This window comes from Salvelinus fontinalis, chromosome 14 (genome assembly GCF_029448725.1).
Source record: "Salvelinus fontinalis isolate EN_2023a chromosome 14, ASM2944872v1, whole genome shotgun sequence".
In the NCBI taxonomy this organism is placed as follows: domain Eukaryota; kingdom Metazoa; phylum Chordata; class Actinopteri; order Salmoniformes; family Salmonidae; genus Salvelinus; species Salvelinus fontinalis.
The window spans coordinates 15255421-15270676 of NC_074678.1; the positions used below are offsets into that span (position 1 = coordinate 15255421).

At 43.5% G+C, this 15256-nt stretch overlaps 1 protein-coding gene across 10 annotated transcripts in view; it reads right to left on the reverse strand.

Moving 5' to 3' along the window:
• LOC129869534 (exocyst complex component 2-like) overlaps positions 1-15256 on the reverse strand; it is a 196599-nt gene that overhangs the window by 135876 nt on the left and 45467 nt on the right. For all 10 annotated transcript variants that reach the window (XR_008761965.1, XM_055944020.1, XM_055944014.1 and 7 more), the window contains 2 exons: positions 1439-1519; positions 75-220 (listed from right to left, as the gene is read on the reverse strand). Coding sequence is in view for 9 of the 10 variants with exons in the window: in XM_055944020.1 (XP_055799995.1) it covers positions 75-220; positions 1439-1519 (227 nt within the window). In the remaining variant the exon portion in view is untranslated. The remainder of the gene's footprint in view (positions 1-74; positions 221-1438; positions 1520-15256) is intronic.

Consider the following 15256-nt stretch of genomic DNA (forward strand, 5'->3'; position numbering starts at 1 on the left):
TGTGTGTGTGTGTGTGTGTGTGTGTGTGTGTGTGTGTGTGTGTGTGTGTGTGTGTGCGTGTCTGTTCTGTATACCTTGTGTATGTTGCGCTCTATGTTGAGCGGCAGGTTAAAGAGGAACTTGAAGCGTTGCAGAACGTTGAGGGCGTTACGTGTTGAGTCAGCTTTATCCTTCCTCCCCAAAACCTCCTGGAACAGAGTGTCTGCTGTATCACTGGCTCCTGAGATGGGGGGGGGGGGTAGAGAGAAGGAAGGAGAGAGAGAGAAAGGGCGAGTATCCCCAAAAATATCGTTGTTTTTGGGGATACTCGCCCTACTAATACATATCATCTTTCAGACGAGAATCTGGTTTCCCTCTGTGGCCTGTGTGCCAGGAAGCTGTGTGCCAGGAAGCTGTGTGCCAGGAAGCTGTGTGCCAGGAAGCTACCTGAACTAGGCAGAGAGGTAGAGAGAGAGATTCAGTAAGGAGAGCATGACAGCTATCTCTCAGTCTTTCCTTCTCTCTCCCTCCCAGGGCCATTCACACGCTACTCTCCGGCTTTGTGGGTGGCCTCGGATGTGCCGGCAAAAAAAGAAAAAACAAGGGCTCTCTAAAATGATTTTAATCAGAAAAAGGGGTTAGCCCCCTCGCCCCCACCACACCAAATCTCAAAAGGAAAAACATTGAAACAGCGAACAGAGAAATATTTCACATTTTTCACTCCCCACTCTGCGCTCTGACTGACGAGTTGTCATGCTGTTTGATATTTCGGGGGGATGTTTGTGATTGTGTAGACCCACTGGTGTGTGTGGTGACTGGAAGGTGGGGGAGGGGTGGCTCGGTTACTCTCGGGCTGAAGGCCCACATGTAGGGAGTTATGGAGGTGTGCGGTTGCTGAGCTCTCGGCTGTGGGCCCACATGTATGTCTGTCTGGGGCTGTGGGGATGAAAGCAGCGTCCGGGAGGGAGGTTTATTTACCTTCAACCCTGAGGACCTGTTTATTGATACTCCATTATAGGAGTCACATTATCATGTATGAGATGGGAGACAGGGACAGAGGATCTAGCTGGAAGAGACGCTCTACAGACAGGGAAAAACGAACACACACAACATGGTGTGTGTGTGTGAGATAATTGGTGGCTGGCGAGGAGGCGAAACCGCACTCTATCTATCCTCAAACAGATTGATAGTAAAGTAGGTGGTGTTTTCTGAAGAAACTTCCTGCTAATTGGACTTCCTAAAGAGATAGAAGGTATTCTAAACAATGTCAGCTGGGATGATGTCTGCCTTCAGATTACAATACATACTACTGATTTGATTTGACCTATGAATTGGTGTATGTTCCAACTGAGAGGGAGAGAGATTAACAGAGAGTGAATAGATGGATGGATGAATGAACAGATGGGTGGACGGATGCATATTGCAGATGTATGGATGGATAGAAAGATGGAAGGCTTACTGTTGAGGATGTTCTCCAGGCGCTGTGTCATGGAGCCCTCTACCTTCTCTGTCCCATCAGACTCCAATCTCTGGTGGATCGCTGTAAAAAAAAACAATACAGTTTTATTCAGCACCATGACTAGTTGTCATGGATGCTACAAGTATTCTGTTCAATCAAAGGAGACAAGAAGAAAAATCTGAGCTATATAGAGACATAGAGAAAGATAAAGAGAGATAGAGTTATTCAAGTTATTTTAAGGTCTCTGTGTGTTCTGTAATCACAGACTGCCTCTACTGCTCAATCTAACATGCATAATTATGAGATTCCAATTTCAGGAACTGAAGTTAAAACAATAAACAGCCTCTCTGCCCCAGTGGCTTCTGTCTGACTCTGACCACGCCCCTCTCAACCGTTCCCACGCCAACCACTGACCTGATCACAGCTACTGTAACTGATCCACTTGACCTAACCTGACTGAATTGGTACCCCCAATCAACATCCACTCCAGATTAGCATTTGATGTTCCTTTGGGGGCCTTTGTAACCTGACTGGAAAATAATCTAGGGGAAAGAAGACTGATCCATTTTGAACATAGACTGTAGATACTGTGCACCAAAGACCAAGAGACTCAGAGGAAATGTACATCCAAATGTTTTATCAGTTGGAGGAAGACTATTTGGGTGAGGAGAGCTTGAAGACTGGAGAGCACTATTTCTACTGCTGAGAGGGATGCTGCTTGTGTCAGGTTGACTATACAACACTAATGAATAAAGATCTGGGGGGTCCACAGTCCAACATCAACACTGAGTAGGATATCGTGCTGGTGTGGTAAGGCAAGGAGAAGTAGATGAAAGGTAGAGTGGAAAAGGTGAGAAGAGGAGAAGAAAAGGAGATAGAAGAGAGGTCAGAATTGGTCTGGAGTAATTCATGTGTGTGTGTGAGTGAGTGAGTGAGTGAGTGAGTGAGTGAGTGAGTGAGTGAGTGAGTGAGTGAGTGAGTGAGTGAGTGAGTTTCAGGGCTGCTCAAATGACTGTAGTGGGGCAGCTGGGTGCTGAGAGGGGCAGTGAGCATTTATTGAGGGGGGAGAGGAGAGGGGCAGAGAGAAGATGGAGAAGGGGAGGGGGAGAGAGAGAGAGAGAGAGAGAGAGAGAAGGAGAAGATGGAGGGTGGGAGAGAAGATGGAGAGGGGGAGAGAGGAGAACAGAGGAGAGGAGTTGGGGAGAGAGTAGGGTGAGAGGAGAGGATGGAGGGGAGAGAAGAAAGAGGGGGCAAAATGGGGGAGGCTAGGGTACGAGACGAGAAACACTGACACAAGGGAAAGAGAAAAAGGATGTCATCCCCCTTTCAAGCCCCTTTTCCTTATTCTCTGCTTTTATTCTCTGCTTTTCACCACTCTCTCACCCTCATTCGCTCCACTGAAAACAACGACTGTCAGCTAAAACGGAACACAGCGAGAGAAAAGGAACGATGCAAGGAAAAAGAGAAAGGGGAGAGAGAGTTCTGTAAATAAATGTGGGTCCTGTTCTGAAAGACGGGAGCCTTGAGGCAGAGAGGCTAATCAAACATGCCATCATATCATGGCTGCCTAAATCGACACGGCCATCATTGAACCAACTCAAGCAGAATGGCCAGAGGACATTCAGAGGACCAGGGCAGGAACCATAGACTTACTTTGCCTACAGACAGAAACAGGGAGACCAGAGGTTTTATGGAAGAATAATACCATCTGCTCTGAAAAGTATAGAGTAGAGAGAAGTCTAGTGTATTGTACAAACACACACACACCCTCAAGGTCCTGGTTTTTGTCTCTGCAGAGACCCCCGTGCCCCCTGCCAGCCGTGTGTCCTCTCTGTCTGTCACACATACTCGCTGCCATGGTCATGACGTCACGGCTAACCTAAACACCCCGACAGCCTCCGGATAACACACACACACACACACCACACACCACACACACACACACACACACACACACACACACACACACACACACACACACACACACACACACACACACACACACGCACACACACACACACACACACACGCAGGAGCGGAGGAAGAGACACAGGCAGCCCCCACTCAGCTTCCTGGAACCCATTGAAAAGAATGGATCCAAAATAAAAATACAGCCTCCCTGGATTCTGAAGTTGGAGATGTTTTGACTCCTGACTATGCACCGGAGTCGGAGGTTCGGAGCGTCGGGAATACGGCCCTGGGAAATATGGGATTTTGGAACACGGTAGCGGTGGTCCGTTTCCTGTATCGCAGGGCCACTTCCTTTTCACACAACAATGAAAAACATCAAATTTCATAATTCTTCTGAGGCCCCCCTGCAAAAAGAAGTAACCCGGCCTCTCTGTCAATCAGTGAGCCAGTTAGTCAGTCAGCCAGGTCTCAGAAGAACCCTGTGAAACATGGTTCAGTTTGTCAGCGGATCAGCCTAACCAAACAGCCCCCAACTATGACTATGAACTATGAACCCCCCCATGCCTTTCAACAGCTTGTCTGCTCTGGGTCACACAGAGATTTTAGAGAACTATTCCTTCACTTCCTGTTTTACCCAGCCCCTGGTCCACTGGGTGGGTGACCCTAGACATCGAGGTAGTCTGACCTTTGACCTCAAGTAACCCCTCGATGTACCCTCCTCTTCTCTGCACTATGTATCTACAAGCCTCAGTCTAATAGAGAAGGGGAGCAGTGTAAGAAGGGTGTAATAAGCAGTGAAGTAAGCGTGTTTAGGGAGCAACAGTTGGCTGTAGTTTCCATCCCCTGAATGGAGAGAGCTGATCACTGTCCACAACACTAGACGCACTGAGGTTAGCATTTGGCCTAGCCACTGCACTAACCAAACTAGCCATAAATAGTGCTGTGGGAGGAGGATGGGTGGGGTTAGCCAGTTAGTGCCTGGTGCTAAACTGTGTGTTTAAACCCAGCAGGGAAACATACACCGACATTATTACTGAGACATCAGTGGCAAATGCGCACGCACACACGTTTCTGTTGGAGGAGATTAAATGAGAAGAGAGGAAGGGATGAAGAGGGCAAGACAAAAGAGAGAAAGTAGAGAGAGATTATGACAGGAGAGAGAAGAGGATAAAGAGAAGAACCTCATGGACTCTTAAAACACACCACTTCTTTAAAAAGAAAATTGGTTGAACAGAACTCATTTCATATTCTAGTTTTGGTCCATGCAGAGACATTCCTTCCTTATTTCCACACTGCGATCCCAACTCCCCTGTTCTCTCTTAATAATAAAACACCACTGGCTTTTACGAGAGCCATCAATAAAATTCTCACATGTAGCCACAAGAGAAAATAAACTGAGGAGGAGACTAAAAATAAAAGCCATTAAATGGTGATTAAATGAGCTGGAAGCACCACAGGCTAAACAGCTATTAGTACCTTGCCACTTTTAATGTAACACATGCTGAGAAGCAGACACACACACACACTCAGAAGCACAGACACACACACACACACGCTCAGACACACACAGCCTTCATTATTCATTTCCTTTAAATTTGTACAGCAACACCTGAAGCAGAGCTAATTTAGAATGACTCAGACGACTGCCAAACATGGAGAAAGACAGACAAAGAAAGGATTCACAGTTTTGCAGACAGCTGTGCTAACTGGACCTGGCAGTGAGCAACTGCTGGAGCCGCCAAGTGGCGTCTGGTTCAGAACAAGATGGCTGGCACGTTACTAAAGCTTACCCTGACCATACCTGACTATTGTATGTAACTTGAACCATACATCAATCTTACTATCCATACCAGGACTAGCGCTGAGACATTCTCAATAACCAAAACAAACAAGGGCCTCAGAATAATCTCCCGAAAAACAGACATAATCACAGGACTATATATGCTGTAAGGCACATGTCAAACTCATTCCACAAAGGGCCGACGATCTGCAGGTTTTCGCTCCACCCTCGTACTTGATTAATGAATTAAGGTCACTAATTAGTAAGGAACTCCCCTCACCTGGTTGTCTAGGTCTTAATTGAAAGTAAAAATGTAAAACCTGCAGACACTCGGCCCTCCATGGAATGAGCTTGACAGACGTGCTGTAAGGAGGCAAAATATACTCTCAAACCTTTACAGTGAAGTACAGCCTAATGACACAGGTCAATTGACTTGTCATCTTATGGTCCATTGCTTCCTGGTTCACAGGCCATGAGTCCATCTGAGGGTGCATTATTTCCTGGGTCACTGAGGACTCCTGCTCTTCCCATTTTGGCTCATAATGGGCACGCTCAGCAGAGTGAACGTGAGAAAGGGACTGTATTGTTCCCCTCGCTCATATTAGGACCGTTATCATCCCTATTGCTCTGGCCTGCATTGTGTTGCCCTGCTCCGTTTATTTAGATTCAGACGCTAACAATGAAAACATTGCCCCGGATTCGGACCCCCCTGCTCCACCCGGGCACAAACATTACATACGGAAAGCAATCATAATAATGACTGAGACATAGAAATAGTCAGGGGAAGTAACTGAGTGGCTATGAGGGGAATTCGAGTAAACAGACAAAAATATGACTGATGAAGTTGAACAATTGATTTGACTGAGCTACCTGGCAGAGCGACAGCAGTCAAAATGTTACCTCAGAGTTATCAGAGTGAATCAGAAAGGCCATGGGAGTGTGTGTGCGTCTGTTTGGGTATACATGTGTGTGTATGCGTGCGCATGTGTCTCAGTGTGTATGGGTGGCAAGTGTCAGTAAGTGTGTATGTTAGTATGTGTGTACGTTAGTAGGTGTGTGTGTATTTGTGTAATGAATCCGCACACTCCACTCTACGGTTCTAATAGGAAAGCAGTACAGAACTAGATGGCCTTGCTACAGGCAGCACTGTGATTGACATGTGAGAGCTGATGCCGTTTTATTGAAGATGAATTAAGCGTGTTGTGGTTGGCTAGCACAACTGTGGTACACTGCGGTGGAGTGGTGCTCTGCTGACACACAAACACACGCCTGTTTAATCAACCACTGTTAGAACACACTGCGGTGGAGTGGTGCTCTGCTGACACACAAACACACGCCTGTTTAATCAACCACTGTTAGAACACACTGCGGTGGAGTGGTGCTCTGCTGACACACAAACACACGCCTGTTTAATCAACCACTGTTAGAACACACTGCGGTGGAGTGGTGCTCTGCTGACACACAAACACACGCCTGTTTAATCAACCACTGTTAGAACACACTGCGGTGGAGTGGTGCTCTGCTGACACACAAACACACGCCTGTTTAATCAACCACTGTTAGAACACACTGCGCCAACGTGTGCACGCCCAAATCCTGTGCCCCCGCACATTGACCCTGTACCGGTACCCCCTGCATATAGCCTCCCTACTGTTATTTTACTGTTGCTCTTCAATTATTTGATATTTCTCCATTTTCAATTTGTAATATTTTATTTAAGCAAATACTTTAACACTTATTTTCTAAAAACTGCATTGTTGGTTAAGGGCTTGTAAGTAAGCATTTCACTGTAAGGTCTACACCTGCTGTGTTCGGCACATGTGACAAAAAAAAAACCACATTCACACAAACCTAGAGGCCAGCTTCCACACGTCCATCAGAGTTCTGAGGAATGATCAGGAAGTCCTTAGATGACATGCCCACTGTAAAACACCACACTAATGTTATCCCAAACCACACGTGTCTTATTCTCACTCCCACTGTAAAACACCACACTAATGTTATCTCAAACGCCCACTGTAAAACACCACACTAATGTTATCGAAACCACACGTGTCTTATTCTAACGCCCACTATAAAACACCACACTAATGTTATCCCAAACCACACCTGTCTTATTCTCACTCACACTGTAAAACACCACACAAATGTAATCCCAAACCACAGGTGTCTTATTCTCACTCCCACTGTAAAACACCACACTAATGTTATCCCAAACCACACCTGTCTTATTCTCACTCCCACTGTAAAACACCACACTAATGTTATCCCAAACCACACCTGTCTTATTCTCACTCCCACTGTAAAACACCACACTAATGTTATCCCAAACCACACCTGTCTTATTCTCACTCCCACTGTAAAACACCACACTAATGTTATCCCAAACCACACGTGTCTTATTCTCACTCCCACTGTAAAACACCACACTAATGTTATCCCAAACCACACGTGTCTTATTCTCACTCCCACTGTAAAACACCACACTAATGTTATCCCAAACCACACGTGTCTTATTCTCACTCCCACTGTAAAACACCACACTAATGTTATCCCAAACCACACCTGTCTTATTCTCACTCCCACTGTAAAACACCACACTAATGTTATCCCAAACCACACCTGTCTTATTCTCACTCCCACTGTAAAACACCACACTAATGTTATCCCAAACCACACGTGTCTTATTCTAACTCCCACTGTAAAACACCACACTAATGTTATCGAAACCACACGTGTCTTATTCTAACGCCCACTATAAAACACCACACTAATGTTATCCCAAACCACACCTGTCTTATTCTCACTCACACTGTAAAACACCACACTAATGTTATCCCAAACCACACGTGTCTTATTCTAACTCCCACTGTAAAACACCACACTAATGTTATCCCAAACCACACCTGTCTTATTCTCACTCCCACTGTAAAACACCACACAAATGTAATCCCAAACCACACGTGTCTTATTCTCACTCCCACTGTAAAACACCACACTAATGTTATCCCAAACCACACCTGTCTTATTCTCACTCCCACTGTAAAACACCACACTAATGTTATCCCAAACCACACCTGTCTTATTCTCACTCCCACTGTAAAACACCACACTAATGTTATCCCAAACCACACGTGTCTTATTCTCACTCCCACTGTAAAACACAACACTAATGTTATCCCAAACCACACGTGTCTTATTCTCACTCCCACTGTAAAACACCACACTAATGTTATCCAAAACCACATGTGTCTTATTCTAACTCCCACTGTAAAACACCACACTAATGTTATCCCAAACCACACCTGTCTTATTCTAACTCCCACTGTAAAACACCACACTAATGTTATCCCAAACCACACGTGTCTTATTCTCACTCCCACTGTAAAACACCACACTAATGTTATCCCAAACCACACCTGTCTTATTCTAACGCCCACTGTAAAACACCACACTAATGTTATCCCAAACCACACGTGTCTTATTCTAACTCCCACTGTAAAACACCACACTAATGTTCTCAAACCACACCTGTCTTATTCTCACTCCCACTGTAAAACACCACACTAATGTTATCCCAAACAACACGTGTCTTATTCTAACTCCCACTGTAAAACACCACACTAATGTTATCCCAAACCACACGTGTCTTATTCTCACTCCCACTGTAAAACACCACACTAATGTTATCCCAAACCACACGTGTCTTATTCTAACTCCCACTGTAAAACACCACACTAATGTTATCCCAAACCACACGTGTCTTATTCTCACTCCCACTGTAAAACACCACACTAATGTTATCCCAAACCACACGTGTCTTATTCTCACTCCCACTGTAAAACACCACACTAATGTTATCCAAAACCACATGTGTCTTATTCTCACTCCCACTGTAAAACACCACACTAATGTTATCCCAAACCACACGTGTCTTATTCTAACTCCCACTGTAAAACACCACACTAATGTTCTCAAACCACACCTGTCTTATTCTCACTCCCACTGTAAAACACCACACTAATGTTATCCGAAACCACACTTGTCTTATTCTAACTCCCACTGTAAAACACCACACTAATGTTATCCCAAACCACACGTGTCTTATTCTCACTCCCACTGTAAAACACCACACTAATGTTATCCCAAACCACACGTGTCTTATTCTCACTCCCACTGTAAAACACCACACTAATGTTATCCCAAACCACACGTGTCTTATTCTCACTCCCACTGTAAAACACCACACTAATGTTATCCCAAACCACACGTGTCTTATTCTAACTCCCACTGTAAAACACCACACTAATGTTATCCCAAACCACACGTGTCTTATTCTCACTCCCACTGTAAAACACCAGACTAATGTTATCCCAAACCACACCTGTCTTATTCTAACGCCCACTGTAAAACACCACACTAATTTTATCCCAAACCACACCTGTCTTATTCTAACTCCCACTGTAAAACACCACACTAATGTTCTCAAACCACACCTGTCTTATTCTAACTCCCACTGTAAAACAACAAACTAATGTTCTCAAACCACACCTGTCTTATTCTAACTCCCACTGTAAAACAACAAACTAATGTTATCCCAAACCACACGTGTCTTATTCTAACTCCCACTGTAAAACACCACACTAATGTTATCCCAAACCACACCTGTCTTATTCTCACTCCCACTGTAAAACACCACACTAATGTTATCGAAACCACACGTGTCTTATTCTAACGCCCACTATAAAACACCACACTAATGTTATCCCAAACCACACCTGTCTTATTCTCACTCACACTGTAAAACACCACACTAATGTTATCCCAAACCACACGTGTCTTATTCTAACTCCCACTGTAAAACACCACACTAATGTTATCCCAAACCACACCTGTCTTATTCTCACTCCCACTGTAAAACACCACACAAATGTAATCCCAAACCACACGTGTCTTATTCTCACTCCCACTGTAAAACACCACACTAATGTTATCCCAAACCACACCTGTCTTATTCTCACTCCCACTGTAAAACACCACACTAATGTTATCCCAAACCACACCTGTCTTATTCTCACTCCCACTGTAAAACACCACACTAATGTTATCCCAAACCACACGTGTCTTATTCTCACTCCCACTGTAAAACACAACACTAATGTTATCCCAAACCACACGTGTCTTATTCTCACTCCCACTGTAAAACACCACACTAATGTTATCCAAAACCACATGTGTCTTATTCTAACTCCCACTGTAAAACACCACACTAATGTTATCCCAAACCACACCTGTCTTATTCTAACTCCCACTGTAAAACACCACACTAATGTTATCCCAAACCACACGTGTCTTATTCTCACTCCCACTGTAAAACACCACACTAATGTTATCCCAAACCACACCTGTCTTATTCTAACGCCCACTGTAAAACACCACACTAATGTTATCCCAAACCACACGTGTCTTATTCTAACTCCCACTGTAAAACACCACACTAATGTTCTCAAACCACACCTGTCTTATTCTCACTCCCACTGTAAAACACCACACTAATGTTATCCCAAACAACACGTGTCTTATTCTAACTCCCACTGTAAAACACCACACTAATGTTATCCCAAACCACACGTGTCTTATTCTCACTCCCACTGTAAAACACCACACTAATGTTATCCCAAACCACACGTGTCTTATTCTAACTCCCACTGTAAAACACCACACTAATGTTATCCCAAACCACACGTGTCTTATTCTCACTCCCACTGTAAAACACCACACTAATGTTATCCCAAACCACACGTGTCTTATTCTCACTCCCACTGTAAAACACCACACTAATGTTATCCAAAACCACATGTGTCTTATTCTCACTCCCAATGTAAAACACCACACTAATGTTATCCCAAACCACACGTGTCTTATTCTAACTCCCACTGTAAAACACCACACTAATGTTCTCAAACCACACCTGTCTTATTCTCACTCCCACTGTAAAACACCACACTAATGTTATCCCAAACCACACTTGTCTTATTCTAACTCCCACTGTAAAACACCACACTAATGTTATCCCAAACCACACGTGTCTTATTCTCACTCCCACTGTAAAACACCACACTAATGTTATCCCAAACCACACCTGTCTTATTCTAACTCCCACTGTAAAACACCACACTAATGTTCTCAAACCACACCTGTCTTATTCTCACTCCCACTGTAAAACACCACACTAATGTTATCCCAAACCACACTTGTCTTATTCTAACTCCCACTGTAAAACACCACACTAATGTTATCCCAAACCACACGTGTCTTATTCTCACTCCCACTGTAAAACAACACACTAATGTTATCCCAAACCACACGTGTCTTATTCTCACTCCCACTGTAAAACACCACACTAATGTTATCCCAAACTACACGTGTCTTATTCTCACTCCCACTGTAAAACACCACACTAATGTTATCCCAAACTACACCTGTCTTATTCTAACTCCCACTGTAAAACACCACACTAATGTTATCCCAAACCACACGTGTCTTATTCTCACTCCCACTGTAAAACACCAGACTAATGTTATCCCAAACCACACCTGTCTTATTCTAACGCCCACTGTAAAACACCACACTAATTTTATCCCAAACCACACCTGTCTTATTCTAACTCCCACTGTAAAACACCACACTAATGTTCTCAAACCACACCTGTCTTATTCTAACTCCCACTGTAAAACACCACACTAATGTTCTCAAACCACACCTGTCTTATTCTAACTCCCACTGTAAAACAACAAACTAATGTTATCCCAAACCACACGTGTCTTATTCTAACTCCCACTGTAAAACACCACACTAATGTTATCCCAAACCACACCCGTCTTATTCTAACTCCCACTGTAAAACACCACACTAATGTTATCCCAAACCACACGTGTCTTATTCTCACTCCCACTGTAAAACACCACACTAATGTTATCCCAAACCACACGTGTCTTATTCTCACTCCCACTGTAAAACACCACACTAATGTTATCCCAAACCACACCTGTCTTATTCTCACTCCCACTGTAAAACACCACACTAATGTTATCCCAAACCACACCTGTCTTATTCTAACTCCCACTGTAAAACACCACACAAATGTTATCCCAAACCACACGTGCCTTATTCTCACTCCCACTGTAAAACACCACACTAATGTTATCCCAAACCACACGTGTCTTATTCTCACTCCCACTGTAAAACACCACACTAATGTTATCCCAAACCACACGTGTCTTATTCTAACTCCCACTGTAAAACACCACACTAATGTTATCCCAAACCACACGTGTCTTATTCTAACTCCCACTGTAAAACAACAAACTAATGTTATCCCAAACCACACCTGTCTTATTCTCACTCACACTGTAAAACACCACACTAATGTTATCCCAAACCACACGTGTCTTATTCTAACTCCCACTGTAAAACACCACACTAATGTTATCTCAAACCACACCTGTCTTATTCTCACTCCCACTGTAAAACACCACACTAATGTTATCCCAAACCACACGTGTCTTATTCTAACTCCCACTGTAAAACACCACACTAATGTTATCCCAAACCACACTTGTCTTATTCTAACTCCCACTGTAAAACACCACACTAATGTTATCCCAAACCACACGTGTCTTATTCTCACTCCCACTGTAAAACACCACACTAATGTTATCCCAAACCACACGTGTCTTATTCTCACTCCCACTGTAAAACACCACACTAATGTTATCCCAAACCACACGTGTCTTATTCAAACTCCCACTGTAAAACACCACACTAATGTTATCCCAAACTACACCTGTCTTATTCTAACTCCCACTGTAAAACACCACACTAATGTTATCCCAAACCACACGTGTCTTATTCTCACTCCCACTGTAAAACACCAGACTAATGTTATCCCAAACCACACCTGTCTTATTCTAACGCCCACTGTAAAACACCACACTAATTTTATCCCAAACCACACCTGTCTTATTCTAACTCCCACTGTAAAACACCACACTAATGTTCTCAAACCACACCTGTCTTATTCTAACTCCCACTGTAAAACACCACACTAATGTTCTCAAACCACACCTGTCTTATTCTAACTCCCACTGTAAAACACCACACTAATGTTATCCCAAACCACACCTGTCTTATTCTCACTCCCACTGTAAAACACCACACAAATGAAATCCCAAACCACACGTGTCTTATTCTCACTCCCACTGTAAAACACCACACTAATGTTATCCCAAACCACACCTGTCTTATTCTCACTCCCACTGTAAAACACCACACTAATGTTATCCCAAACCACACCTGTCTTATTCTCACTCCCACTGTAAAACACCACACTAATGTTATCCCAAACCACACGTGTCTTATTCTCACTCCCACTGTAAAACACAACACTAATGTTATCCCAAACCACACGTGTCTTATTCTCACTCCCACTGTAAAACACCACACTAATGTTATCCAAAACCACATGTGTCTTATTCTAACTCCCACTGTAAAACACCACACTAATGTTATCCCAAACCACACCTGTCTTATTCTAACTCCCACTGTAAAACACCACACTAATGTTATCCCAAACCACACGTGTCTTATTCTCACTCCCACTGTAAAACACCACACTAATGTTATCCCAAACCACACCTGTCTTATTCTAACGCCCACTGTAAAACACCACACTAATGTTATCCCAAACCACACGTGTCTTATTCTAACTCCCACTGTAAAACACCACACTAATGTTCTCAAACCACACCTGTCTTATTCTCACTCCCACTGTAAAACACCACACTAATGTTATCCCAAACAACACGTGTCTTATTCTAACTCCCACTGTAAAACACCACACTAATGTTATCCCAAACCACACGTGTCTTATTCTCACTCCCACTGTAAAACACCACACTAATGTTATCCCAAACCACACGTGTCTTATTCTAACTCCCACTGTAAAACACCACACTAATGTTATCCCAAACCACACGTGTCTTATTCTCACTCCCACTGTAAAACACCACACTAATGTTATCCCAAACCACACGTGTCTTATTCTCACTCCCACTGTAAAACACCACACTAATGTTATCCAAAACCACATGTGTCTTATTCTCACTCCCACTGTAAAACACCACACTAATGTTATCCCAAACCACACGTGTCTTATTCTAACTCCCACTGTAAAACACCACACTAATGTTCTCAAACCACACCTGTCTTATTCTCACTCCCACTGTAAAACACCACACTAATGTTATCCCAAACCACACTTGTCTTATTCTAACTCCCACTGTAAAACACCACACTAATGTTATCCCAAACCACACGTGTCTTATTCTCACTCCCACTGTAAAACACCACACTGTTATCCCAAACCACACGTGTCTTATTCTCACTCCCACTGTAAAACACCACACTAATGTTATCCCAAACCACACGTGTCTTATTCTCACTCCCACTGTAAAACACCACACTAATGTTATCCCAAACCACACGTGTCTTATTCTCACTCCCACTGTAAAACACCACACTAATGTTATCCCAAACTACACCTGTCTTATTCTAACTCCCACTGTAAAACACCACACTAATGTTATCCCAAACCACACGTGTCTTATTCTCACTCCCACTGTAAAACACCAGACTAATGTTATCCCAAACCACACCTGTCTTATTCTAACGCCCACTGTAAAACACCACACTAATTTTATCCCAAACCACACCTGTCTTATTCTAACTCCCACTGTAAAACACCACACTAATGTTCTCAAACCACACCTGTCTTATTCTAACTCCCACTGTAAAACACCACACTAATGTTCTCAAACCACACCTGTCTTATTCTAACTCCCACTGTAAAACAACAAACTAATGTTATCCCAAACCACACGTGTCTTATTCTAACTCCCACTGTAAAACACCACACTAATGTTATCCCAAACCACACCCGTCTTATTCTAACTCCCACTGTAAAACACCACACTAATGTTATCCCAAACCACACGTGTCTTATTCTCACTCCCACTGTAAAACACCACACTAATGTTATCCCAAACCACACGTGTCTTATTCTAACT